Below are 23,720 nucleotides of genomic sequence, written 5' to 3'. Positions count from 1 at the left end.
TAAAAAACCTTTTTTTTGGTAAGTGCTTGCTTGACCATTTATGCGTCTAGCAGGACCAGTCTTGCTTGGGTTTAGCAATTCTCTCAAAAAAAGGGGAAAAAGCTACTGTGCAGCCTACAGCAAAACCCGCCAACACCACCACGAAAGAGCTCATGTGCGCTTGTAAAGTGCGAACCAACAACATTTGACAAGCATATGGTATTATTCATCTGCACATTGGTGGAATTCAAAGCATTATACGACGGTCCGGAGACAACCGAGGATAAATTGACAAGAAAACCAAGACCCTAGCATTCTAACAGAAACACATGTATATATATATACTCTATTACACAGCTGACAATCTCTAAGATCTGCTACAGGAGAGCAGGCAACTCCATAACTCAGGCACTGGACGGAACCGAAGTCGGGTCGTTCATCCCAGCCAGAAATGCGATGAAGATGCAAACCATCAACAGGCCAATTATCGCAGCCCTGATGGCATTCTCACAGCTGTAAGGTGATAGAATCTCTGCTTCATCGAAGTCAAAATCTGTGACAGGTAATCCATCATCAACGCTGATTAGGCGAGGCTGGCTCTTGCTCCCTTCCCCTGCCTGTATTACTGACCTATCCCGAGGTTTCTCACATTGTGGGCAGCTGCATTTGCCGCCTAGAAACGCAGGCACAACCTGCAAGAACTCTGCCAAAGTCTTCTTGTATGAATCTCCCTCAAAACGCAACTTCTGCTTTGTAGACGGTTTCAATACCTGTATGGAAGTAAGCGATAAGTACCATATCATTTTCCAATCTACCAGTGCAAAGTTGTTTGTCATGTTAAACCGGTCCTTGCTACAGAATATTTTTAACTTGTATTCAGACTTGGTTAGCCTGCATCCTGAGTAGGTTACCAACTATGGTTGAGAAAACAAGCTGTAGTTACTACAAAACCAGCAAAGTGTGGGCAGTGGGCTGGAATTTTTTGGTATGAACATAAAAGTAGAGGTGAATAAACCGTATGGGTCTCCAAATTTTAAGTAGCTATCCTCATAAAGGAATCAGGTGCCAATCCCACTACCCACCACTGACTGAAAAAAGTCATGAAAAACTCATGATTATGTATAAAGAGGGACATTGTTGATAGCAGGTACTCCATGAATTTTATGGCTAGAACATAAAAAATGCATGGACATCATAGTGCCATCTTTTCAAATGTTTGGCTTGCCCCATTTCACACGCTGCATCCATCAGGATCCAGTATTAAGGGCAAGTCTGCTCACGAAAGTTACCAAAAAAGGGTGTATGTGGTTGTTGGATTAGAAATCCCATATGCCATTGACATGCATATCTCCATGATCTGGCATGCAAGTTTAGAACAAAGATATTTTATTTCCAAGAGAAACTGGAGATGTTACAATGGTTACAGTGGCCTGACGGTGCATCATCAATATTTTGCTTATTAAACATAAAAAATAACCCATAGTTGTAATGAAAACATTTTGTAACCTTAGCATAATAGGTTTAATTACAGCACGGAATACTAACAATTCATCATTGAAATAAAAACTTGTGGAGCTGAAAACACAATACAAAAGAGAAGTAATGAAATGACATGTGGGTGAAAATATTGACTTACTTGTAGAAATGTCTGTGCAATAACTCTGACAACTGGAGGAAGGCGGAGGACAAACAATACCCCGAGACGATTTGGGTAGTTTTCTTGAACTACATTGATAAATGACCTCAACATTTGCATCGGAAATCTGAATGGAGAAATCCCATGGCAATCCAGCAAAACAGTAATTCTTGGATCTTCTTCATTGATCAAATTGACAACACCGTGGTCAATTTGAGAGACTGAACCAAAAGACATCAGTGAGATAGTAGCCACTTTTCTTGCAAGCCAATCAGAGGAAGGTAAAGGTGAAAACAAGTTATACTACCTTCTCAATGGTAAGAGAACCAAAGGAAAAAACACATCAAAGATCACATGTTTTCTGTCTGAATAGCTACCACCCAGTTTGGGCTTGTAGTTATGCGCTATGTCTAGTTAGTTACATGGATCTCTGGCGATTTCAGTTTTGACAGTTCAAGACCTTGGCTCCAAAGAATATATTTTCAACTAATTTCTATACCCAAAAAGAAACAATGAGAAGGATATGCTTTAAAAAAGCACCACAATGACAAACTGAGCCTAAGGCTTCCACTAGTAGAAGATATCTTGCTAGCAGAAAGATACATTGCCAATCCTACATGTGAGTTTGACTATGCAGCTCTAAACTTTGGTGCCATAATGACATTATCACATAGAAAAAATGATAATCATTAAGAACACACATAAAAAAATGTAGAGGTAAAACAGGTTGAGAAATTACCTACTGCTTGGCCAAAACAAGGTCTATCACGAGGTGGTATACTAGAGCATGCAAGTCCAAGACGAATTACTAAACAAGGCCGAAGCATTGTATCAAATCCATGCCAAAAGACTAAGTGAGACCACTTATCAAGTTCTTGCAATGTAAGTATGTGAAATGTTTCCCTCCAACGAATTGTCTTCTTAACCGAAGAGAGTAAACTTGAAAAGTCACCATTTGCCGCGACATAAAATCTGCGTAACTCATCTTCCGTGAACCTGAAATATCCATCTAGGCTCAGTTTTGTGGAAATAGGGAACTTATTTCAGACATGTATTAGCTTCCTGGTAAAGAGGCCTATATGGCTTGATTGAAAGACTACAGTTATTTCTTCTGCTTAAAAAAAGAAGAAGACTACAGTGGCAATAGCATTTATCAGAAAAATAATACTGTATCTTCACTACAGTGCAATAGCATTTATCAGAAAAATGATATTGTATTTTCTTCATTTTTGTCTTGAGATAATAGCATTATAAACTAACTCAAAGAGCTATTCAGGGCCAACTCACACTCCAAAGGATTACCAACACAATATAACATCTACTTTGTAGAATTCAATAATTTCAGAATTTAGAGGCTGCATCTACCCTGAACATAGATAAGATAGACTGCAACATACTTTGCATTTTTCCTATCACATGTAACTTCTCTTCTTAAGGATAAACTGCTGTTACAATATCCTGAAGCACGGGGAAAAAAAGCACTGCAAAATCTTCTTGCCAGCAGCGTAGAGCAGTATCATTTTATAGATCATAATTATACTCTCAACTCAAGGACCAATACTCCAACAGTACAAAATATGATGCCTATGAGCACAGAATATAGTAGAAAGTCACCTCTCAGGCAAAGTGATGCCTTGCTTCTCAAGTTCTCTGAAAAGTAACACAAGCCAATTCTCTTGCACGATTTCCTTTGTGCCATCAGAAACATCCCTAAAACAAGCCAAACCAACCATGTCACTGAAAAAGGCAGACCTCTGTTCGTACCGCTATCTCGTTGCTGTGGTAGTATGCCAAAAGTACTAGAATAGTATGATATTATGATTCAACAACAAGAAACCAGCAAAGCATTGTATAAACTAAGAGATATTTATTGGTTTATTTCTTAAGCTTTAACCAACCTTGTGCTAGAAGTTGATGCTGATTCATTTGCTTCAGAAGGTGTCTCAGAATGTTCTGTGCTGGTATTGCTGTCCAGTTCATCATCACGCTTAGAAGACCGCTCACTTAATGTTGTTGTCACTGACAGAAACAACAGCGGCATGGATAGTTTCTGCATTAGAGGAAATATCATCAGTCGTTTGAGGTTCTTTTTATTTAGGAAAATAAAATGTCATTTTGGAATGCAGAAAAAAATTATGTAAACAACAAAATGCCGATTTGGAATGCATAGAAACTGATGCTCTATGCAATCCCTTCAAGTATCCAGCAATGTAGTAAAGAAGACAGATCCAAATGAGAACTCACAATAGATTTGATTGAGCATCTACAGTGCACTCATCACATAAATTGACCTGGGATTCTCCACGGTAAGTACAGGTCTTCTCATGAAGTGCTGCAGTGGGTTATAAACAAGGTGTACCCATTTATGGTTGCTATTCTAAAAGGTAGCTGCCTAGCATACTTAACGGTGATTATGGGCTAGGTGCCACTTAGCATATTTTAGGAAACTGTTTTTGGTTTCTTAATCTGACTAGAAGCTCAGATGATTGCTTCGAGGAGCCTGGTGTGCAAAATATTCAATGCTCCAAAACGAACTCCTAGTTTTATGCCAGCTCTAAGTGAAGTAGAATTCTTCATATTTAAGAGAGAGTGAGCCAGAACATTTGACACAGGTTGACTCTAGCACTTTCATGGAGCTTGACATGGGGCTCAAAAGGCAGATAAAAAAAAACTTTTATAGAAACTGACACATGAGTGTATTGGAGGGACAAAACCAGCACATAGCCCCTGCTATACACCCCCCCAGCATCCTCTTCTTTGCAGCAGACGGATAACTCTGCAGCAAGCCCAAATGGCCAGCAGCCCACATTGCATTTCCCAGTTAGAGCCTAATAGATAGCCCAGCAGCAGCAAGCAACATTCCGAGGCCCTATTTGGATGAGGGTGACCATGGTTTTTACGGCAGTAAGGCGAGGTGTGGCGTGTCACCACCGCCCAGCCGCCTAGGCAGGCTAAGGCGACGCCTTAGCCCAAAGCAAGGGGAGCGGCCTTGTCGCCTAGGCGACGCCATGAAAACCATGAGGGTGACTAAACCTTTTTAGTCCCTAGGGAGCCAAAAACATGAACTATAAGAGGACTAAAGTGCATTAGTCCCTAAGGGGGTGACCTAAAGGGGACTAAAGCGAATTGTTAATGGAAGGACTGTAGCTCAGGCCTTGCAAAATAGGAGTTGGGTCCATGACATCAAGGGAGCCCTTACCGTAGAAGTGTTGGTCGATTACCTTCTCATATGGGATATGGTGGATGGTGTTGTTCTACAACAAAATGTGGCTGATCATTACAAGTGGAAGCTCACACAGCATGGTTCATATAGCAGCAAATCTGCTTATGAGGCTTTCTTTATGGGATCCATCAAGTTCGGTCCGTGGAAGAGAGTATGGAAAACTTGGGCCCCACCACGTTGTAGGTTCTTCATCTGGTTGGTGCTCCATAACAGGGTTTGGACTGCTGTTCGCCTAGCTAGGAGAAATCTACCCCATCCGGAGGCTTGCCTTTTTGTGACCAGGAGGAGGAAACAATAAATCATCTACTGATAGGGTGCGTTTTTGATCGTGAGGTCTGGACTATAATCCTGCACCATCTAGGTGTGTTGCATCTGGCGCCACAGCCTTTGAATGTTTGCTTTTCAAGCTGGTGGAGGAAAAGTGTTGCTGCAGCTCCAAGAGAAACTCGCAAGGGCCTTAATTCCTTAATAATCTTGGTGGCTTGGGAGTTATGGAAACATCGTAATGCTTGTGTTTTTGAAAAGAAGAGGCCAAGTATACAGGAAGTTCTTAGGTTTGTTTGTATGGAAGGGGGCCTTTGGTGTTCAGCTGGGGCTTCCCGGTTACATCAGTTGGTGTCTAGGTCGTTGACGTCCTTGGCCTAAGCCGGAGGTCGTTGGGTTGTTTCCATCATAACGTGTGGTGTGAATGTAATTGGTTGTAAGCGGCACTTTCATCGGTGCCGGGTGTGGTCTGTCTAGACCTTTATTTTTTTCTACCTTAATGAAATGACGCGCAGCTCTCCTGCGTGGTTCGAGAAAAAAAAAGGGGACTAAAGTGCCACTTTTCCACCCCCTACCCCTCCCCAACCCTATCTGATACCTTTGATTCTGTGCATTAAATAGGGACAACAAGGTCTTTGTATAGCTGGTTTAATGACCTTTAGTCCCTCCATCCAAATAGGGTAGGGACTAAACTTTAGTCCAAGGACTAAAGGAATCCAAATAGGGCCTGAATCTCTTCAATGGTATACCAATCGAGCGGACGGGTAGGTTGTGCGGACTGCAGACGCATGTTTGCTGCTGGCTATCGGCTCGCCCTCCCCGGCGAAAATTGTGCGAGCCGATAATGCTGCCACGAGTCTCGATAGCCAGCAGCTAAAAGAAAAGACTGCTAATATTTTGAGAAAATTGTGCCAGGTGAGCTGTTTGAACCACAAATAAACTATACATCCCAAACATTCTATGATTGTGAGTAAAGGAGACAAATGTCGAGGTATTATAGTATTATATGATTAACTCAGTAGGCAGAATGTAATAAACAAATGCTAACCAATAATAACAAAATAGCATCCCCTCACACTCATGCATTTCATCTAGGTCAAGGAATAATACAATATCTTAGCAAGTGGTATTTATGAAAGTACTAACTGATTTCAAAAAGAAAGAAAGAACATGCACTTTGAAGACCAGAGAAATGAAATAACCTGAATTCCTTGCACAATAAATTTGAGTGGTGCCCATCGTTGAATCCAGCTAAATGGAGGATACACAAGAATTTGCAATGCTTGAACAGAATTCCATATGAAAGGGCATCTTGCTTTAGAAACTCTTCTTACTGCCTCAAGAACAACAACCTTAAGCAGAAATGATGCAACATGGCCTAGTGAATCACCACCCAATATCAGTTGCCTCGATGGCACAATGCGATTCATGCACTTAGGTGAAATGGGTTTTGCTGGAGAAGCAACCAATGTGCCCTGGTACTTCCTGTCATTTCCTGCTGTGTTTGAAGGCTGCACGTGTTTGCTTACATTGGCCATTGCTTAGAAGCAAAATCTGAGACAGAAGATAGGCCCTGCTATTCACATGTACCACCAGCTTCAGCCAGAACAAACCATGTGCCTCTACCCACTGCATAAAGATTATGATGTGCAAAATTATGTCAATGTAAGAAATGCATAAGCAATAAGCAGCCATAATGCATATCAATACATGAATTCTAACCAAGGTGGAACAAACAGAATACACCTAACTATGATGACCAAAAGAAACAAGTATAAGATGGCGTAAATTTCAGGCTTAACTAAGCAATTTCAATATCTTAGTATATGCAGAATGTTTTTTTCCGTTATTTTCCACCATTAAGTGTAAACATAGACGGGAATCCCTCCACTCCCTCAGAGCAAGGCACGGGCGGACTTAACGAGGGGAATTGGGTTTCAGTTAGTTGAGCCAAGCAGCCACCATCCACCAATCAAAACCGCAACTAACTCCATGAATGGCGCGGAGTATCCATCCCGTGGTCTAGATTTGATTGCTGATTGCCTGATTTTCACAGCGTGTACTAAGATCCTATAGATAGGAAAAGCTCACTCGGACAACAATCCACATCATCCGAGCAATCCAGCAGTGCTTCCATACCAACGAACGAAGAAACCAATCCAAGCACGGGTGGACCTTCGCTTCGCTCCGCGCCGGCCCGCCAGAGGGGACGAGGAGGAAGACGGCCGCGGAGAAGAAGAAAAAAAATCCCCTCGAGGTGGTCCCGTGTTCAGCGGGAGGAGGCCGGCTCGGTGCTCGCCGGCCACCAGGCGGGCGCGCGCGTACGCGCTTAGGGCTCAAGATGCCCCTCGCCGCGCGAGGTGCGGGGATCGGGAAACGGCCGCGGATCTAAGTGCGGGGAAAGGAAGCGGGAGGAGTGACGAACACGAGCACTCTCCGCGGAGGGAGATGGAGAGAAAGAGAAGAGGCGGGGAGGAGGAGGAGATCGGAGGGGCGGAAATGCAGAAAGGACAGGTCGGGGCCGAGAAGAAAGTAGCGCCGCCTGTGTCCTTCTCGTGCTACGCGTGGTAAGTTCACCGTGGCTGGCTGCGGCATGGGCCCCGGAGGACCAGACCACTCGAGTGTTTCCGTCCGTCCGTAGGTGGGTGCCGTGGTGGATGCTAGCAGGCTGCTGGATTCGTCGAGACGTCAAGTGTGAACACGGCCCACAGTTCATCGTCGGTAAATGTAACGACAACTTAGCAATAAGTTAAAATAATTATATTTGTCTCTATTTATTATCTATATTTAGCATTAATTGATTCTTATATGCACATACACTTCATAAATAGAGTAGGACGATTTATTTTTTACATAATTTTTAATTTCTAGAATGATTTTTTTTGATAAAGTGAATAACAACCTCCAGCTAAATAAAGGATACACATCATTTTACAATGCTTGAACAATATGAAAGTGCATCTTGCTTTGGAAACTCTCCTTACTGCCTCAAGAGCAACAACCTTAAAGCAGAAATAATGACGCATGGCCTAGGAATATATGCCGCATGACCTAACTGGTTTTGGGAAAGAAATATATGTGTAAAAATATATTGGTATACAAGATAAAAAATGAGAAAATAAAGATAAATAAATATTATATGAAAATAAAAAGGTATAAGGGTAAAAATAGATAAATATAAAAGGAATATATAATAAAGGAGAGAAAAAAAGAAATATAAACGGAATAACAAAAACAAAACGAAAGGAAAAAAGGCAAAGAAAAAGAAAAATAAAAGAACAGTGCATGGGTCAAAACTCAAAAGTCAAAACTGGACTTGCAAGCAACAGACAAAGTGATAAACGGGCCGAATCACTCATCCAGGGGGGCGAAAAACTTCTTGTGGGCCGAATTAGCAGCCCATGCGCGCGCGCGCGCGACAAAGATATATAGTCTCGCCGGTCGCTTCGTCTCAAAACCTCACCACCAGCAATCGCCTCTGCTCCAAGCGCAGCCGCGAGAACCCTAACCCTAGCAGCCGCCTCCTCATCCAATCAGCCTTCGCCGCCGCTGCGAGCGATCTAGAGGGCAGCAATGGCGCCGACCAAGGGAGAGGGGCCGGCGATCGGCATCGACCTGGGCACGACGTACTCGTGCGTCGGCGTGTGGCAGCACGACCGCGTCGAGATCATCGCCAACGACCAGGGGAACCGCACCACGCCGTCGTACGTCGCCTTCACCGACTCCGAGCGCCTCATCGGCGATGCCGCGAAGAACCAGGTTGCCATGAACCCCATCAACACCGTCTTTGGTAAGCACGCCCCCTCCGCGGCCCTGTCTCTGATGCATTCCGCGTTATCGATTTTAATCTCGTGGTTATCTACATAACGTGGATTTTGCGCGATAGATCCGTTTGTTGGGCTCGATCCATTGTTAGTTAGCTAAAAGCGAATCGTTTGGTCTGTCCGCTATGGGGTGTTTTAAGTTAGTATAGATCTGATCTGGAATGTTGTTCTGTTTTCTAGTCTGTTCACATGACATATATGGGATTTAGGAGTAGGAATTGTTTTATCCTTTGTATTCAGAATTGTTGTAAATTTATCTGAAAAAAAGAAACGATCCTGGACTCTTTATGTTTACCATGGATGATTCGACTATCCTTTGTCACTTATTTTTATGTCTTTGTCTGTTCACTTGTTGAATGTATAAGTTGTATCGTTGGCACACATGTTAAGTTATTATTGCTGATCTACGGGCCATGCTGAAACTGCTTTTGACCCTTAATGAATTGCATTATTGTTGTATACAAAAGTTAGTCAATTGTTATCATGCATTTTACTTTATATAAAAAATAGATTTCTTTTATCTGTGCAGGAGTTCCCATAAGACACACATTTGCTACACTATTGCTCTTTATGACCTATTATGATTTTGCACACATGGTCTTAAAAAAATGTGTCAATTTTTTTTCGCACGCACGGATATGATGTATGACGACAATGTCATGTTATATGGTAAAATATATCTTTTATATGTCAGTTGCTAAGTCGTTGAATGGTCATTAAGTCAATTTTGTTTTGTTTAAACAGGCCAGTGCTTTGCTAGCTCAGTGTTTTCTGAATCAGCTGTAGCCCCTAGGTCGCAGCCAAATTTTATTTGGAATTATTTGCTGTGTTGCTGCAAGTTGGAGCTATTATATTTTTGGCAGCTTCTGGACTGTAGTAGATAGTTAATAATAGCTATATAGAATTCAGCCTGCATAGTTGGAACTGTTCTATATTTTATTCACGCATGGAAATGACCTATAGGTTACTTTTTCTATGGCCATGTATAATAGTAGTGTAATACTTTCATTGTGGCTTCTGTCATGCTTTTTTAAGCTGTTCTGGATCTGTATTATTTGTTAAAGTTGCCAATTAAATATGATTGACATGCACATCTGGTACTTAAATTATATTGAAATCTTTAATGCTAGTAAAAATTAAGTCGCACATGTAAATCCTATTCTCTAAGCCACAAAGATATGTTCCCACAATCCCACATCACACAAGATGTTACTGTTCATGAATGTTCTTGTTTGGTTGGTACCTTACATAGTAGTTCAAACTGTTTTGGGGCATATTATGATATGTTGCTTCTCCTGGTCCACTGCATCTTTAGACATTTGACAAATAAAGCAGTAATATTCTAATATTATTTTTGAACCGACACTTTTTTAATCTCTGGCATTATCACTAGTGAATTTCGGGTTACTATTTCTGTGGGTAAGGCTGTAGATGTTCAAATGATAATTCTGACGATGTCTCTTTTTATGAAATTCTGCAGATGCTAAGCGTCTTATTGGCAGACGGTTTTCTGATGCCTCTGTCCAGAGTGATATTAAGATGTGGCCATACAAGGTTATTCCAGGCTCAGGGGATAAACCAATGATTGTAGTGCAGTACAAGGGTGAGGAGAAGCAGTTCTCCGCTGAAGAAATTTCTTCTATGGTTCTTATCAAGATGCGCGAGATCGCTGAAGCTTACCTTGGATCAACTGTGAAGAATGCTGTGGTCACTGTTCCTGCTTACTTCAATGATTCCCAGAGGCAGGCAACTAAAGATGCTGGTGTTATTGCTGGTCTCAATGTCATGCGTATCATCAATGAACCAACTGCTGCTGCAATTGCCTATGGTCTTGACAAGAAAGCTACTAGTGTTGGCGAGAAGAATGTCCTTATTTTCGACCTTGGTGGTGGCACCTTTGATGTCTCTCTACTCACTATTGAGGAGGGTATATTTGAGGTGAAGGCCACAGCTGGTGACACTCACCTTGGTGGGGAGGACTTTGACAACCGCTTGGTGAACCACTTTGTCCAAGAGTTTAAGCGGAAAAACAAGAAGGATATCACTGGAAACCCCAGGGCTTTGAGAAGGCTTAGGACTTCATGTGAGAGGGCTAAGAGGACACTTTCTTCTACAGCCCAGACTACGATTGAAATTGATTCTCTCTATGAAGGCATTGATTTCTATTCCACCATCACCAGAGCCAGGTTTGAGGAACTTAACATGGACCTATTCAGGAAATGTATGGAGCCTGTGGAGAAGTGCCTGAGGGATGCCAAGATGGATAAGAGCACTGTCCATGATGTTGTCCTTGTTGGTGGTTCGACTAGGATCCCTAAAGTTCAGCAGCTGCTGCAGGACTTCTTCAATGGAAAGGAACTTTGCAAGAGCATCAATCCTGATGAAGCTGTTGCCTATGGTGCTGCCGTTCAGGCTGCTATCCTTAGTGGTGAGGGCAATGAGAAGGTGCAGGACCTTCTCCTCCTTGATGTGACCCCGTTGTCTCTTGGTCTTGAAACTGCTGGAGGAGTCATGACTGTCCTTATTCCAAGGAACACCACCATTCCGACCAAGAAGGAGCAGGTCTTTTCTACCTACTCCGATAACCAGCCTGGTGTGTTGATCCAGGTTTATGAGGGTGAGAGGACCCGGACCAGGGATAACAATCTCCTCGGGAAGTTTGAGCTCTCTGGAATCCCCCCTGCTCCTAGGGGTGTCCCTCAGATCACTGTGTGCTTTGACATTGATGCCAATGGTATTCTGAACGTCTCTGCTGAAGACAAGACGACTGGCCAGAAGAACAAGATTACTATCACCAATGACAAGGGAAGGCTGAGCAAGGAGGACATTGAGAAGATGGTCCAGGAGGCAGAGAAGTACAAGTCTGAGGATGAGGAGCACAAGAAGAAGGTTGAGGCAAAGAACTCCCTGGAGAACTATGCCTACAACATGAGGAACACCATCCAGGATGAGAAGATCGCCTCCAAGCTGCCTGCGGCCGACAAGAAGAAGATTGAGGACGCTGTTGAGCAGGCGATCCAGTGGCTGGACAGCAACCAGCTTGCTGAGGTCGAAGAGTTTGAGGACAAGATGAAGGAGCTCGAAGGCCTCTGCAACCCCATCATTGCCAAGATGTACCAGGGTGCAGGTGCTGACATGGCTGGTGGAATGGAGGATGATGCTCCAGCTGCTGGTGGTGGTGCTGGACCCAAGATTGAGGAAGTCGACTAAACTATTCAGACCATCATTGGTTGTCATAATAGTAGTTAAGTTCATAGGTCTTTTGTTGTTACCAGACCCAAGTGGCAATCATACCACTTGGCGTATAGTAATTAGGTGCACGCAGGCTCACGTTGGTTATTGTTTTACAGGGCGCGTCATGAACAATGCATGTTTTGGGTTTACACATTCGCCTGGATGCTGTTTAGTTTGGTCTTGTATTGACGCGCTTCAAAATATTCTACATTCTGTTTCGGTACTTGTCTCTTCATCAGTGGTTGAGAAATGATTAATTTAACTTGGTGGCTGCTGTTGCTTGAATCGTTGTAGCTTCAATTTTGCTAATGAGATGCTGCACTTTAACCTTGTGATGATGATTAGCTGCTTGGACGGTTATTTCACTCATACTCTGGCGTGATTCGTTTTGGATTACTGGTGCGCTCCCGAATGATCTCGCACATGCTGCCACTTTTAGCTGGTGGGTGGCTACGGAAAACGGCCCAGGTGCTGATCCTTTTTAATTGCTCTCGATTAATCTTGCATCGGCTCGCGAACATCCCTTGATAAACTTTGTTGTCGGCTACGCTAGCTCTCGATCGTCGCACCATTGCATATATATATACATATATATATATACATATACATATATATATATAGTAGTTCTATTAAGTACACTGGGTATGGAATAGCTTATTCCATACCCGACCTCACCTTCCGCACCAGATATCTGCTGCTCCGCTCGACCCACCCTGCATTCCGGTTTCGCACACACCGATTCGCCCGGTCCGCGTCGCCCCCCACACTCCCCCGCCGCCCCCCACCCCCACCCACCCCACTACCAGCTCCGCCGCCGCCGAGCCCAGCACCCGCTCCGATTTCTGTTCCTGGCGGCGCACCACCCAATCCCGGCGCCTAGTCGCCGGCTCGCCGCTCCCTCCCGCAGACGCGCCCCACCACCGATGCTGGTTTCTGTTTTGCAGCTCGGGATTTGATCGGTTCCATTCCCGACTCCGTAGCTCCCATCGGCGCTCCGCGACGTCGCTCGGTCCTCCCGTCGCCGTCGCCCCTAGGAGAGTACCTGCTGACGGCACCCAGATCCTGCGACCCTATCCTCCTTGGGCCTGCCTTTCCTTAGCACGCCCCTCCATCTCCGGTTGCTCGCATCCACCCGAACACCGACCGGCGATTCAAGTTCATCCGCTGCAGATTCGTGCCGGTCCGCGCTGATTCGTCATCCTCCACACGAGGTCCTACCCCGCTCAAGCTACCCCCGACGCCTGCTCAATATTGGATAAATCGCTGGTGATTCCCCTACCGGCGCAAGGTACCCTCTATCCCCTATGGATCTGTCGTCCCCGAGGCTAGCAGCTCTGGCGGCCTCAATGACTCCCTCAGTACCGGGGCCGCGCGGACTCTAACTCCGCCTCCCTTCTCGCCTGCTACAGGCCACGCTGTGTGGATCGAGGACGCGAACGACAGCAGCCATTTTCGGCCTGGAAGCTTGCTCACCCTCACCTGAGCTGTCGAATCATTGGGGATGTCCTCTCCAGATGCATAAGGTGCCCGTCCATCTGCCACCCCCCTTCGAATCCCCATGATTGTACTTGATTTCTCGAGGTTTTGGCATCAGAAATCTCTAATGATGCACCTCTTCCTCGCTGCAGGTATCAGATCGAGTTGGATTTCAGCACCAAGAATTGCACCTGCTGCATTCAAAGCGAAGGCATCACAGTTTGGCTAGTGCTGGATCTAGATCTCAGCCTTGGCCTCGGTGAAATGCAAGGTAGCGAGGATGCCGGCCATGGGAATCCCGTCATGCTCCACACTCACGGACAGAGCTGCACCGTACAGACGCAGGTATGGCCCGCAGCCAGGTTCAAATGCGTTTTTCGTCCTGCTAGTTCGCCTATTATTGATCTTGCATGTTTATGAGCTTAGTTTTATTTTAAAACTCTTTTCCTTCTCTGTGTTCCATATGCACATATAGATTCGTCTGCAATTGAGATCGAGTACACATGCTGGATGGAGGATTTAAGCTAGCAGGTCAGTCAGTCAAACAATCACGAATTCAGCTTTTCACAGCAATTTTGATAAGTAATAATAATCTAGTAGAAAGCTGGGTTAATTCTTTTCCTGTGAAGCACATTGAGCCAGATCTCATTTGGTATTGGAGCTCAATGTATCTGCACATCTATTTGGATGCATTGATACTTGAATGGGGACTGCACCTAGTTTAGGGTAAATCTCATGTGCCAGATGCTTTTGACAATACCAACTGTGAGCATTGAATTGTGATCTCGATGTAACCAAGCCTTCTGCATGCATTGAACTGTGAGTACTGCCTCTAATTAAATCCACCTATGAATGGAAATACTGCTGCATACGCATATCCTTGTGGGAATTATTTTTTTAATTGAATACTACTTCAACTCATGCAGTAAACGGTGGAGTACATTGTTGATCCCATTTGCTTTGCTAACTGAACTAGCCTTTGGTTAGTTTTCTGAAATCTTCCTGTCAGTTTAGAAAATAATATTGGTTTACCGTATAGGTAATTCAGTACCTAATGCGAGTAGATATATTTCCAAGAGCAATTTTCTTTTGATTTTTGTTTACACAACTGATTCATACCAGATTGTAGGTTAAAGTGCATTGGAAGTTCTGACAATTTCCCTGTATATATGTTCTTGCAGTATAGCTGTAGACTTTAGCTATGGAGTAGTGTTTATGGCAATGCTTTTCGCAAACAAAGTATTTCTTATGCAGGACATTCACTCCATGATCCTGCTCACTGTACAGGTATTACCGATCATCGCAACCGAGGAAACATTGTCTGTTTCTCTTTTTGACTAAGCCTGATTGTGCTGTTCAATTTCTCTGTTATTTCTGCAGCAAATAGCCACATCGCTTCTGATACATTTTTGTCAAGTTCCATGAATGTCAAACAAAAAGACTCCAGCTTGATAACAGCAAAGAAACTTCTTCTGGTGACATTACCAACACAGGTAACAATGCATTTCTGGATTTGGGCTAGCATATACATACAGTCTAAATGGTTACTCCAACTGTTGACCTTTCACTTTCTTCATTTGATATTTTGTAAATAGATCGAGCTTCTACTTCAACTGTAGTTTGTGCAATCATTTGGCAATGACCAATTTTGTTGCTAATGGCAAATGTAATCTGAATTTGATGGTCTGTACAATCCTGATGTTTATTAACTTCAGGGATTTGCAATCCCAATATTTTCTTGACAAGAAAAAATGTCCTCCTATCACATCTGAAATCTTGCTACGTCTCAAATCGCTTAGGTTTTTCTCATCATCAAATTACTGATTTCAGTATTACCTACAGATGTGCAGAGCAAGGAGAAGAATATTGGAAGGCCATCAGGGAGGTTGCCAAGTGAAACAACATGGGATATGCAAAAGGTTGTTGACTGGAGAGGGATCGCAGGCCTGCCAGATAGTTGCAGATAGCTAGGCATCTCTATCTAAATTGTGTGCACTAGCATAGCAGTAGTAGTAGCAGTAGCAACGGATAACCGTCAGCTCATCAATCATGCCTGTGTTTGCTTGCCTGTGATGGTTCATGTCTTTCTGAGACATCCATTTGCCTGCCTGTGATGTAATCCTTTCTAAGCCTTGTGGTGTGATGATATGTTCCGAAGAAATCATGCTTGTGCCAAGGCCGGTGTACTCATGTTGTTCCTTCTCTTCACTTGTATGGCAATCATTGGGTTGATTCTAGATTTAAGATATGCAATTCTTTGCAGATAATGATATTTACAATGTGATAATGGCATTTGCAAATGCAAGTCTCAATAATGCTGAGAATTTTACTCACGTTACAAAATAATTCAAAGATTTTTGTGTTCAAGAGAATTATTTTTCTGCTTATAGTATGGCGGCATTTGTAGTATAGTGCAAATAGTTAATTATTTAGTATGCTTTTCCTACCTCATTAAGAAAGCAGTGGGTTCGTTCCGTTAGATGCTATTGGGACGTGGAGGAAAACCGCACGTGGGACGTGGAGGAAAACTGTAAGGGGAAGGAAAACTGAGAGAGGAAAGGAAAACCGTGGGGAGGAAAAAAACCAGCCCGCACCTGACGGATGGGAGCGCGTGGGAGTTGGGGGTGGCGCGCACCCGCTGGTTGGCTCGGCCGCTCGGGTATGGAATAACTATTTCATACCCAGGGTATAGAATAGCGGTGTCATATATATATATATATATATATATATATATATATATATATATATATATATATATATATATAACCAAGAGATCTCCGGCGAAGGATCTGGGCGGGCGGCACCGTGCGGGTGTCGGGACAAATTAAAGGAAGAAGAAAAGGGAGGTCGCATCGCATGAGCCGGTGGCGATCACTGTGCGCGCGCGCGCACCCCCAACCCCCGGCGCTTTGAAATCCCCATCGATCCCCCCAGCTGCCGGACGCGTCGTCGTCTTTCGCTTTAATTGATGATCACCCGGCCGGGGATTGTCAGCCATGACCATGATAGTGCAGGGCGAAAGCGGCGTCCCGCCGGCACCCCCTCCCCTCTCCCCTACGCGGCTAAGCAACTAAAGCGAGAGCGCGCGCGACGTACTAATCATTATCGCCTCCGCCCCCGACCCTGATCGTCGCTTTAATCGCCTGCCTGCCCCCTGGTGCTCGCCGCGCCATTCCTCCCGGCCGGCGCGTGTCCTCCAGCAGCCTCCGGTCACTCGTCGGTCACGAGATCCAGATGCCGCCGCCGCGGCCTTGCTCTCCTGCCGAGCGCTCGCGGACACGGCGAAACGGAAAGAGTGGGCCTGCAAAGCGAGCGAGGCGTGATGAGCTGAGCCCGGCGGTGGCCTGCTTTGGCTGCCTCGCTCCCCCGGCCCGGCGGCGCTTTTCACCGGCAGTTGTTCTGGGGGTTGATGCGCGGCAGGACCGGGGGAAATTATGGCGTCCGTACGTCCATGCCACTGTGACTGTGTCGACTGCGAGCACTCATCGATCGATCAGTGGCGGTAGGCCAGGAGCAGGCGATGGAGAGATGGCTACGTACTGGTAGCAGATCCATCGATCTACGATCAGTTTACATGGCACACCGGCCGGCCACCATAGACAAGCTTTCTGCCTCTGTCTGTCGTTCTGCTGTGTGCTGGCCCAGGCACTCATGGATGATCGAGCACTGATCGTCGATGCGTATCTGTATCTGTTCATCTCTGAATCCATCGACTGCCGACAGATGTTGCAGTAAGCCATGAATAGTAAGTAGGATGTGCTTGTGCATGGCTCCTGCTACCAGCAGCAGCAGCTAGTAGCTTGTTCACTTGTCTTCTTTCCTCGCCCTCCTCTCTCATGCACCCAGCTTTTCACTGCTGGTGGCTAATGCTTTATCGAATACGTAAGAGAATTGCACATCTTTGTATTTAGAAGAAAGAGATTTTACAACGCGCTAGAGCGCACCCCTTGCTATTTAGTTTTGTATTACACGTAACAAGAACAACAAAAGATGAGAAACTAGTAACAGTGAACTACTCTCCCCCGAGACAACCCAGCGCTACTGCTCCTGCGGCGACCCAATTTTCGGCTTCGGCTTTGATCTTGGAGAGCAGTTGACTCTGTTGCAAGCACGCCGTGCGGAAGATTCTCGCATTTCTCTCTTTCCAAACTTCCCAAGTGACCAGTGCGAAGAGTGTGTCAAAACCTTTTCTGTGTTCGTTTGCCCAAAGGAGGCGCAACTCCTCCCAACGATCAACTGGTGGCTAATGCTGACTCACTTGCCTGTTGCCTCTGCATTGCTGGGTATCAGAGAGCCTCGTTTGTTGATACTAGTAGCTTATAATTACTAGTGCCTGCTTGTAGATTCGCAAGCTAATTAATTGCTGATCGATAGGTTAATCGAGCATCCTCTACCAACAACCTCTTACTGGTCCATTAGTTTGCGGTACGGCGATGCTATATATACATACGATCGATCGGTCGCTCGATCTCTTCGTCCCAAAGGAAACGCACTAGTCGAAGTGCGGTTGAAATGACTAGTACTAGTGGTAGGTAGTGCACACACAATCTTCAGTGAACAAAAGGCGGGGCAGAATCTTGACTGCTAAAGCTACGCGCCTCAAAGCTGAATGATGAAACATTGTACATAGCAGCTCGACTAGTCATGTGTTCTTCTCTTGCTCGTATATATAAACAAACCTGGTGAGTAGTCAGGCATCGCATCGTCGGCCGGTTCAGCGTTCTTAGAGCCATCTCATTTTTTTTTTGGACAATAATTGATGGACATCAGTGCTAATGTACACGATGAGTAGGCAGTAATTCAGGTGAACAGAACTCTGAAGATTGTCAGATAGCAATGCTACATGCAAATGTGCAGGCATGGTTCTGGCTTCTCTGCATGCAGGAGCCTGATCTGATTCTGATCTGCATACAGTTAGCTGAAACCTGAAGCCTCGTGCATAATGGTAGTAGCAACACTAGCTGCATGCCTAGCTGGCTGTCGTTATTATGTTCCAATCTGCATTGTTCTGGCACTGTGACCAGTCGAGCACTGCCTGATTGCTTGATACCCTGCAACTCAACTCCTCACAAGTCCTCATGAATGAGTTCATCGGTAAAGGTTTGTTAGATCCTACTACATATAATTGCTGTGTTCAGCAGTCAGCATAGACAAGGAAAAGTGGGGTCCGTGTTAGTTTAATTGGTAGCTGGCAAGACAGCCAATTAGGCGAATATAATGATGACCTAATCATAAGACAGTGAGCACAAATCCCTCCAATTGGTGAAAAAAAATGACACTGGGATGCATAGGTCGGGAGAATATATGAAAGGAAAGATTATGCCGATTTTGATTATTAAATCATGCCATGCATCGAGTCATTTGATTTCTAGCTATATCGAAGAGAGGACCCTCCCGAATCGAATAAGAACCTCGTGATCTGTCCAGATCTTTCACAACTCGAGCGAATGTGTAAAGCTCTATCATAGTTTTAGTAGTATACAAATGGCATGTTTGCTTATTAACTACTCGTTCAATGAAGAGAAACGCTGCCTAGCTTTCCTAGCAAGATCTACTAGCTCATCTTACATGCCCGCTGAAATTTTCCGGCCAGTGTACTCTCAAACATGTTGCGCAGGATGCAGGACAGATGTGTTCAACTACAGGAGCTAGAAAGGACGACTACTGGCTGAAAACTTGAGATCAATAACCCTGTACTCTCAAACACTATTCCATGCATGTTCTGCAAGCAAACAAAAAAAGAAAGAAAAGAAATCGATCTCTGCATCTCTCTCGACCTCTTCTTTCCACCTCTATTGCTGATCTGTACACATTGCACAAAGACCAGTGTAGACGTATTTTATTGCTTTCTCTATCCCTACGTACTTAAAGTTGCCTGCTCATATACATGGGTACTGTCTAGCTATACTTGTTAACTTTGGTCCTTGGTTGCCTGGTTGGACAGAGAGGAGAGAGAGAGAGAGAGAGAGAGAGAGAGAGAGAGAGAGAGAGAGAGAGAGAGAGAGAGAGAGAGAGAGGTCGAACAGGAATTCTGCACCACCACTAGCCAAGAGTCCAAGAGAGACTAGCAATACTAACTTTACTACTGATTGATCTCTTTCATCAATATGGACATAAAGTTGCACCTGCACATACACTAGAATGGCCCCCTAGACAACTAGTATTGCATTGCTAGCTCATGTTGGTAACCTCTTGCTAGCTCCACATGTATACTTTTCAACACCCCGGCCCGGCCCTCTCTATGTGCTAGCTTATCAACCTACCAGGGGAAAATGCAGAGAACACAACAAGACAACAAGCCAGCCTTAGCTTCCAAATAGCACTTGTACAACAGGGATCACCACCTCTCCCTGCTGCTGCCCCTAGCTACCTAGCTAGGGTTTCCAGCTTTATTTCCTCATGCATAAAAACCGCCCCCCCCCTCTCTTCCGTTCAATTCTCTCATGCTGATATCCTAATATTGTCTTGCTGGCTACATCCATCCATCCATCTCTGACACACACACATCCATCGATCCTTACGAGCTAAGCAACTAGATCGACCTCTCTTCTCCTTTGCCCTCCCATATGTTTCACATCCAATATATATAATGCAAGCCCTCCACTAAGACCCAAAAAAACAAAGGAGAACAAACCCCATTCTCCTTTAATTTTATTCCACTCGCTTTCGCTCTCCCGGCGATCCCATCTCTTTCTTCATTCCCTGGCTGGCTAGCTTTCTCCTCCTCCTCCTCTTCCTCTCCTGGCCCCTTCTCTCTTCTTCGTCCCCGCTTCGCCGTCATTCCAGTCCAGCTGCGTCTGCGTGGAGAGAGAGCGAGCTCCGTCCTGCCCCCGGCCGGGTAGTGGATGTTATTCTCCGATCCACCTTTATTATCTCCCCATCCTTGCATGATCCCCTAAAGCGCCTATATACCCTTATCTCGCAAAGAAGCGAGGAGGAACAAACAAACCCAGAAAAGGCAAGAGAAGCTAGCTCTCCCAAGTAGCAAAAGATCAAAAGAAATTAATTCTATACCATGGTCTTTTCTTCGGTTCCTGTCTATCTTGATCCACCCAATTGGAACCAGCACCAGCAGCAGGTAAAAATTTCGCCCCGAATCGCTCCCTACCTTCTTTTGTTCGCGCCTTTCGTTTCTCTCTTCGTTGCTCTGGTCGCCATAGCTTCTTCATGAAAAAAGCAAAGCGGAAATGGGGAGGAAATATTCCTAGGCTCTTTTGAGAAATCTCCTGCTGCTTGAATATACCAGGCCATGTCTTTTGGTTTCGGCCGGTGATCTCTATCAATTTCGCCTCGCCTTTCTTTCTCTTTAATTGGTGTGTGTGTTTGCATTGATTTGGAATGATGCATGCTGCTTTCAGCAACAGCAAGCTCACCATGGCCAGCTTCCAAGTGGCGGCGGCAGCGGCGGCGGCGTCGAGGCCGGGCATGCTCATCATCACCAGCAACACCATCAGCTGCCGCCGGTGCCACCTCCAGGAGCTCTCATGGCTCCTCGCCCTGACATGGCGACGATTGTAATCGCTCCGAGTGGAGGCGGCGGCTGCGGCGCGGGTGGTGGTGGCCCGACTGGCGGCTCCTCGGTGCGCCCGGGCTCCATGACGGAGCGGGCCAGGCTCGCCAAGATCCCGCAGCCGGAGCCGGGGCTCAAGTGCCCGCGCTGCGAGTCCACCAACACCAAGTTCTGCTACTTCAACAACTACTCGCTCTCGCAGCCGCGCCACTTCTGCAAGGCGTGCCGCCGGTACTGGACGCGCGGCGGCGCGCTCCGGAACGTCCCCGTCGGCGGCGGCTGCCGCCGCAACAAGCGCTCCAAGTCATCCAAGTCCAGCTCGTCGTCGGCCGCCTCTGCTTCCGCCACGGGCGGGACGTCGTCGTCGACCTCCTCCACCACCACCGGCGGCAGCAGCGCCGCCGCCGCCATCATGCCGCCTCAAGGGCAGCTGCCTTTCATGGCCTCGTTGCACCACCATCTCGGTGGAGATCACTACAGCACCGGTGCATCAAGGCTAGGGTTCCCCGGACTGAGCTCGCAGCTGGATCCTGTGGACTACCAGCTCGGCGCCGGCACGGCCATCGGGCTGGAGCAGTGGCGCCTGCCGCAGATACAGCAGCAGTTCCACTTCCTAAGCCGCCCCGACGCCGTGCCGCCGCCAATGTCCGGCATTTACCCGTTCGACGTTGAGGGCCACGGGGACGCCACTGCCGGCGGCTTCGCCGGACAGATGCTGGGCGGCTCGTCCAAGGTGCCCGGCTCAGCGGGGCTGATCACGCAGCTGGCGTCGGTGAAGATGGAGGACAACCCACCGTCCACGGCGATGACAAGCTTAAGCTCGCCGAGGGAGTTCCTTGGCCTCCCTGGGAACCTCCAATTCTGGGGTGGCGGCAACGGTGGTGCAAGTGGCAACAATGGAGGCACGGCCAACGCCGGCGGCGGTGGCGCTAATACCGCTCCGGGCAGCAGCTGGGTGGACCTGTCAGGATTCAACTCGCCGTCGTCGGGGAACATACTGTGATGCATGCGCCCTGCATGCTGATTGCTGCACAAAAGGTAGCCCTATTTATGCAATGCAATGCAAGCCCTGAAGCTTAATTTTTAGTCATGGCTTCTGAGAAAGTTGACAAAGGATTATATATATATATATATATATATATATATATATATATATATATATATATATATATATATATATATATATATATATATATATATAGCTAGGGGCTCTCTCAGATAGTTATCGGCGATCGATGGAGCTGGTGATCGAATTGGGTAGCAGGCAATCAAAATTAGTTCTGATTATTGAGTTTTCCTTGCGGTTCTACTTCTACGATCCATGTTGTCTTGTCCCTGCTGCTGTTGTTCTTGTTTTAGGGGCCGGGGTGCATTTCTATATTGGTGTCCATTTCAAGTCTATGTTGTAAACTTGTAATGCATGCATGGTGCAATGCGAGGTGATAAATATATATACCTATGAGAGTACTTGATCGAAGAGATTGATGAGCAGATCAATATATATATCTAGCAACATGGTGACTAGCTTGTTCATCTATTATTTGAGTAAATTTGCAATATATAATTGGTTACTTGTGACTTAATGATTCTATGTGCTAGCTTATTATATTGCTTGTGTTGCAGCAATATATATATATATATATTGGTCTAGTGCATATATGCCTTCAATTCGTGCTTGCAACTAGCTAGATCTATATATATAGTATATATATGTGATGTCTACGTCACTGAAGTGTGTCATGCATGCGAGGGAACACATATATAGCTCTAGTATCGATCTATCATGGTGCATTCAATTGCATCTATCATTTGGAAATGAATAAGGTCGTCATCCGTGGCAAAATGCACCATATACATATGAGTCTCTAGCAGCTAGGATTCACATCCATCCATATGCCTTCTAATAAAACTTGCACCAAAGCTTTTTTGCCGCCCTTTCAAGAGAAAAGAAAACACACCCATTCCAGGCACTGAACAAAAGGAAACTAGTAGATGGAGGGATAACATGCATGCAGGTACTTCTTGAGAAATTATATACACTCCCATTAGTAGTACAAGTATATTCACTTGACTAATAAAGTAAAGGCAAACAATGAAACATGATCCATGGAAGCTCTAAACTACGTCTAATTCTCCTCTTTTGAGAGATCACATTTTCTGATGACACACTCACATATATAGGCAGTGCAAGTGACCCAGTTCTACATGCATGGTCCTCCTCTCTCACTCTCAGAAACGGTGTTGGTTTCCAAGCACCAATCTCCATTCAAAGCCTTTTCCCCTGCCATTGTAATCATGGCATCATGTCCCCACAGCGCAGGCACAGAGGCATTTATTCATGTGCATGCAATCCAAGGAATGAATGCATGCAGCTGCAATCTCCTTAGTTGTGCTCAAAGAATTTGTTCCCATGTTTCTTTTGGTCCTTTCGCGCCATCTTTACCTTTAGCCAGCAGCTTCGTCGGTTTCGAGGAGTCATTGTGCCAGAAACTTTGCATTTCTAGAGGTTTGAAGCCAACCATTGACTGACACCATCAAAGTGTGCATCATCCCTTCTGACGAAGCTGCAGGTTG

General features: G+C 45.4%; 3 protein-coding genes and 1 long non-coding RNA gene across 9 annotated transcripts; 3 read left to right on the top strand and 1 right to left on the bottom strand.

Moving 5' to 3' along the window:
* Positions 1 to 168: 168 nt before the first annotated feature.
* LOC120649277 (phosphatidylinositol/phosphatidylcholine transfer protein SFH2-like) lies at positions 169 to 7,622 on the bottom strand. Of its 2 annotated transcripts, none has more exons than XM_039926032.1 (7): positions 7,242 to 7,622; positions 6,305 to 6,724; positions 3,514 to 3,665; positions 3,230 to 3,325; positions 2,355 to 2,611; positions 1,616 to 1,836; positions 169 to 749 (listed from the first exon to the last, which is right to left on the bottom strand). In XM_039926032.1, the coding sequence occupies exons 2-7, from the start codon at positions 6,638 to 6,640 to the stop codon at positions 384 to 386; spliced, it is 1,428 nt and encodes a 475-aa protein (XP_039781966.1). In that variant the 5' UTR covers positions 6,641 to 6,724; positions 7,242 to 7,622; the 3' UTR covers positions 169 to 383. The 2 variants fall into 2 exon arrangements, with proteins under 2 accessions (XP_039781966.1, XP_039781965.1); XM_039926031.1 differs by having other exon boundaries at positions 6,305 to 6,731; positions 7,242 to 7,621.
* Positions 7,623 to 8,549: 927 nt separating this feature from the next.
* LOC120649276 (heat shock cognate 70 kDa protein 2) lies at positions 8,550 to 12,445 on the top strand. The gene is made up of 2 exons (XM_039926029.1): positions 8,550 to 8,892; positions 10,407 to 12,445. Exons 1-2 carry the CDS (start codon positions 8,676 to 8,678, stop codon positions 12,134 to 12,136), a joined length of 1,947 nt encoding a protein of 648 aa, XP_039781963.1. The 5' UTR covers positions 8,550 to 8,675; the 3' UTR covers positions 12,137 to 12,445.
* A 502-nt stretch (positions 12,446 to 12,947) lies between these two features.
* Positions 12,948 to 15,936, top strand: LOC120649275. Of its 5 annotated transcripts, none has more exons than XR_005665215.1 (8): positions 12,948 to 13,448; positions 13,570 to 13,683; positions 13,789 to 13,981; positions 14,112 to 14,167; positions 14,266 to 14,455; positions 14,563 to 14,923; positions 15,017 to 15,129; positions 15,479 to 15,936. It is a non-coding gene; the product is annotated as an uncharacterized LOC120649275 (long non-coding RNA). The 5 variants fall into 5 exon arrangements; XR_005665216.1 differs by adding an exon at positions 15,232 to 15,319 and having other exon boundaries at positions 14,266 to 14,923; XR_005665213.1 differs by having other exon boundaries at positions 14,279 to 14,923.
* Positions 15,937 to 19,923: 3,987 nt separating this feature from the next.
* On the top strand, positions 19,924 to 22,301 carry LOC120649274 (dof zinc finger protein DOF2.4-like). The gene is made up of 2 exons (XM_039926028.1): positions 19,924 to 20,714; positions 20,995 to 22,301. The coding sequence occupies exons 1-2, from the start codon at positions 20,652 to 20,654 to the stop codon at positions 22,147 to 22,149; spliced, it is 1,218 nt and encodes a 405-aa protein (XP_039781962.1). The 5' UTR covers positions 19,924 to 20,651; the 3' UTR covers positions 22,150 to 22,301.
* Positions 22,302 to 23,720: the final 1,419 nt, after the last annotated feature.

Source organism: Panicum virgatum, chromosome 9K (genome assembly GCF_016808335.1).
Source record: "Panicum virgatum strain AP13 chromosome 9K, P.virgatum_v5, whole genome shotgun sequence".
Classification (NCBI taxonomy): domain Eukaryota; kingdom Viridiplantae; phylum Streptophyta; class Magnoliopsida; order Poales; family Poaceae; genus Panicum; species Panicum virgatum.
The sequence above is the reverse complement of the archived record's forward strand: the minus strand, read 5'-3'. Positions and strand labels throughout refer to the sequence as shown.

Coding starts and splice junctions, on each gene's coding strand:
- LOC120649274 (XM_039926028.1), top strand. CDS start 20,652: ATGGTCTTTTCTTCGGTTCCTGTCTATCTTGATCCACCCAATTGGAAC. Junction 20,715..20,994: donor GGAACCAGCACCAGCAGCAG/GTAAAAATTTCG, acceptor TGCTGCTTTCAG/CAACAGCAAGCTCACCATGG.
- LOC120649276 (XM_039926029.1), top strand. CDS start 8,676: ATGGCGCCGACCAAGGGAGAGGGGCCGGCGATCGGCATCGACCTGGGC. Junction 8,893..10,406: donor CCCCATCAACACCGTCTTTG/GTAAGCACGCCC, acceptor GAAATTCTGCAG/ATGCTAAGCGTCTTATTGGC.
- LOC120649277 (XM_039926032.1), bottom strand. CDS start 6,640: ATGGCCAATGTAAGCAAACACGTGCAGCCTTCAAACACAGCAGGAAAT. Junction 3,326..3,513: donor GCATCAACTTCTAGCACAAG/GTTGGTTAAAGC, acceptor GGCTTGTTTTAG/GGATGTTTCTGATGGCACAA. Junction 1,837..2,354: donor TTGTTTTGGCCAAGCAGTAG/GTAATTTCTCAA, acceptor CTTTTGGTTCAG/TCTCTCAAATTGACCACGGT.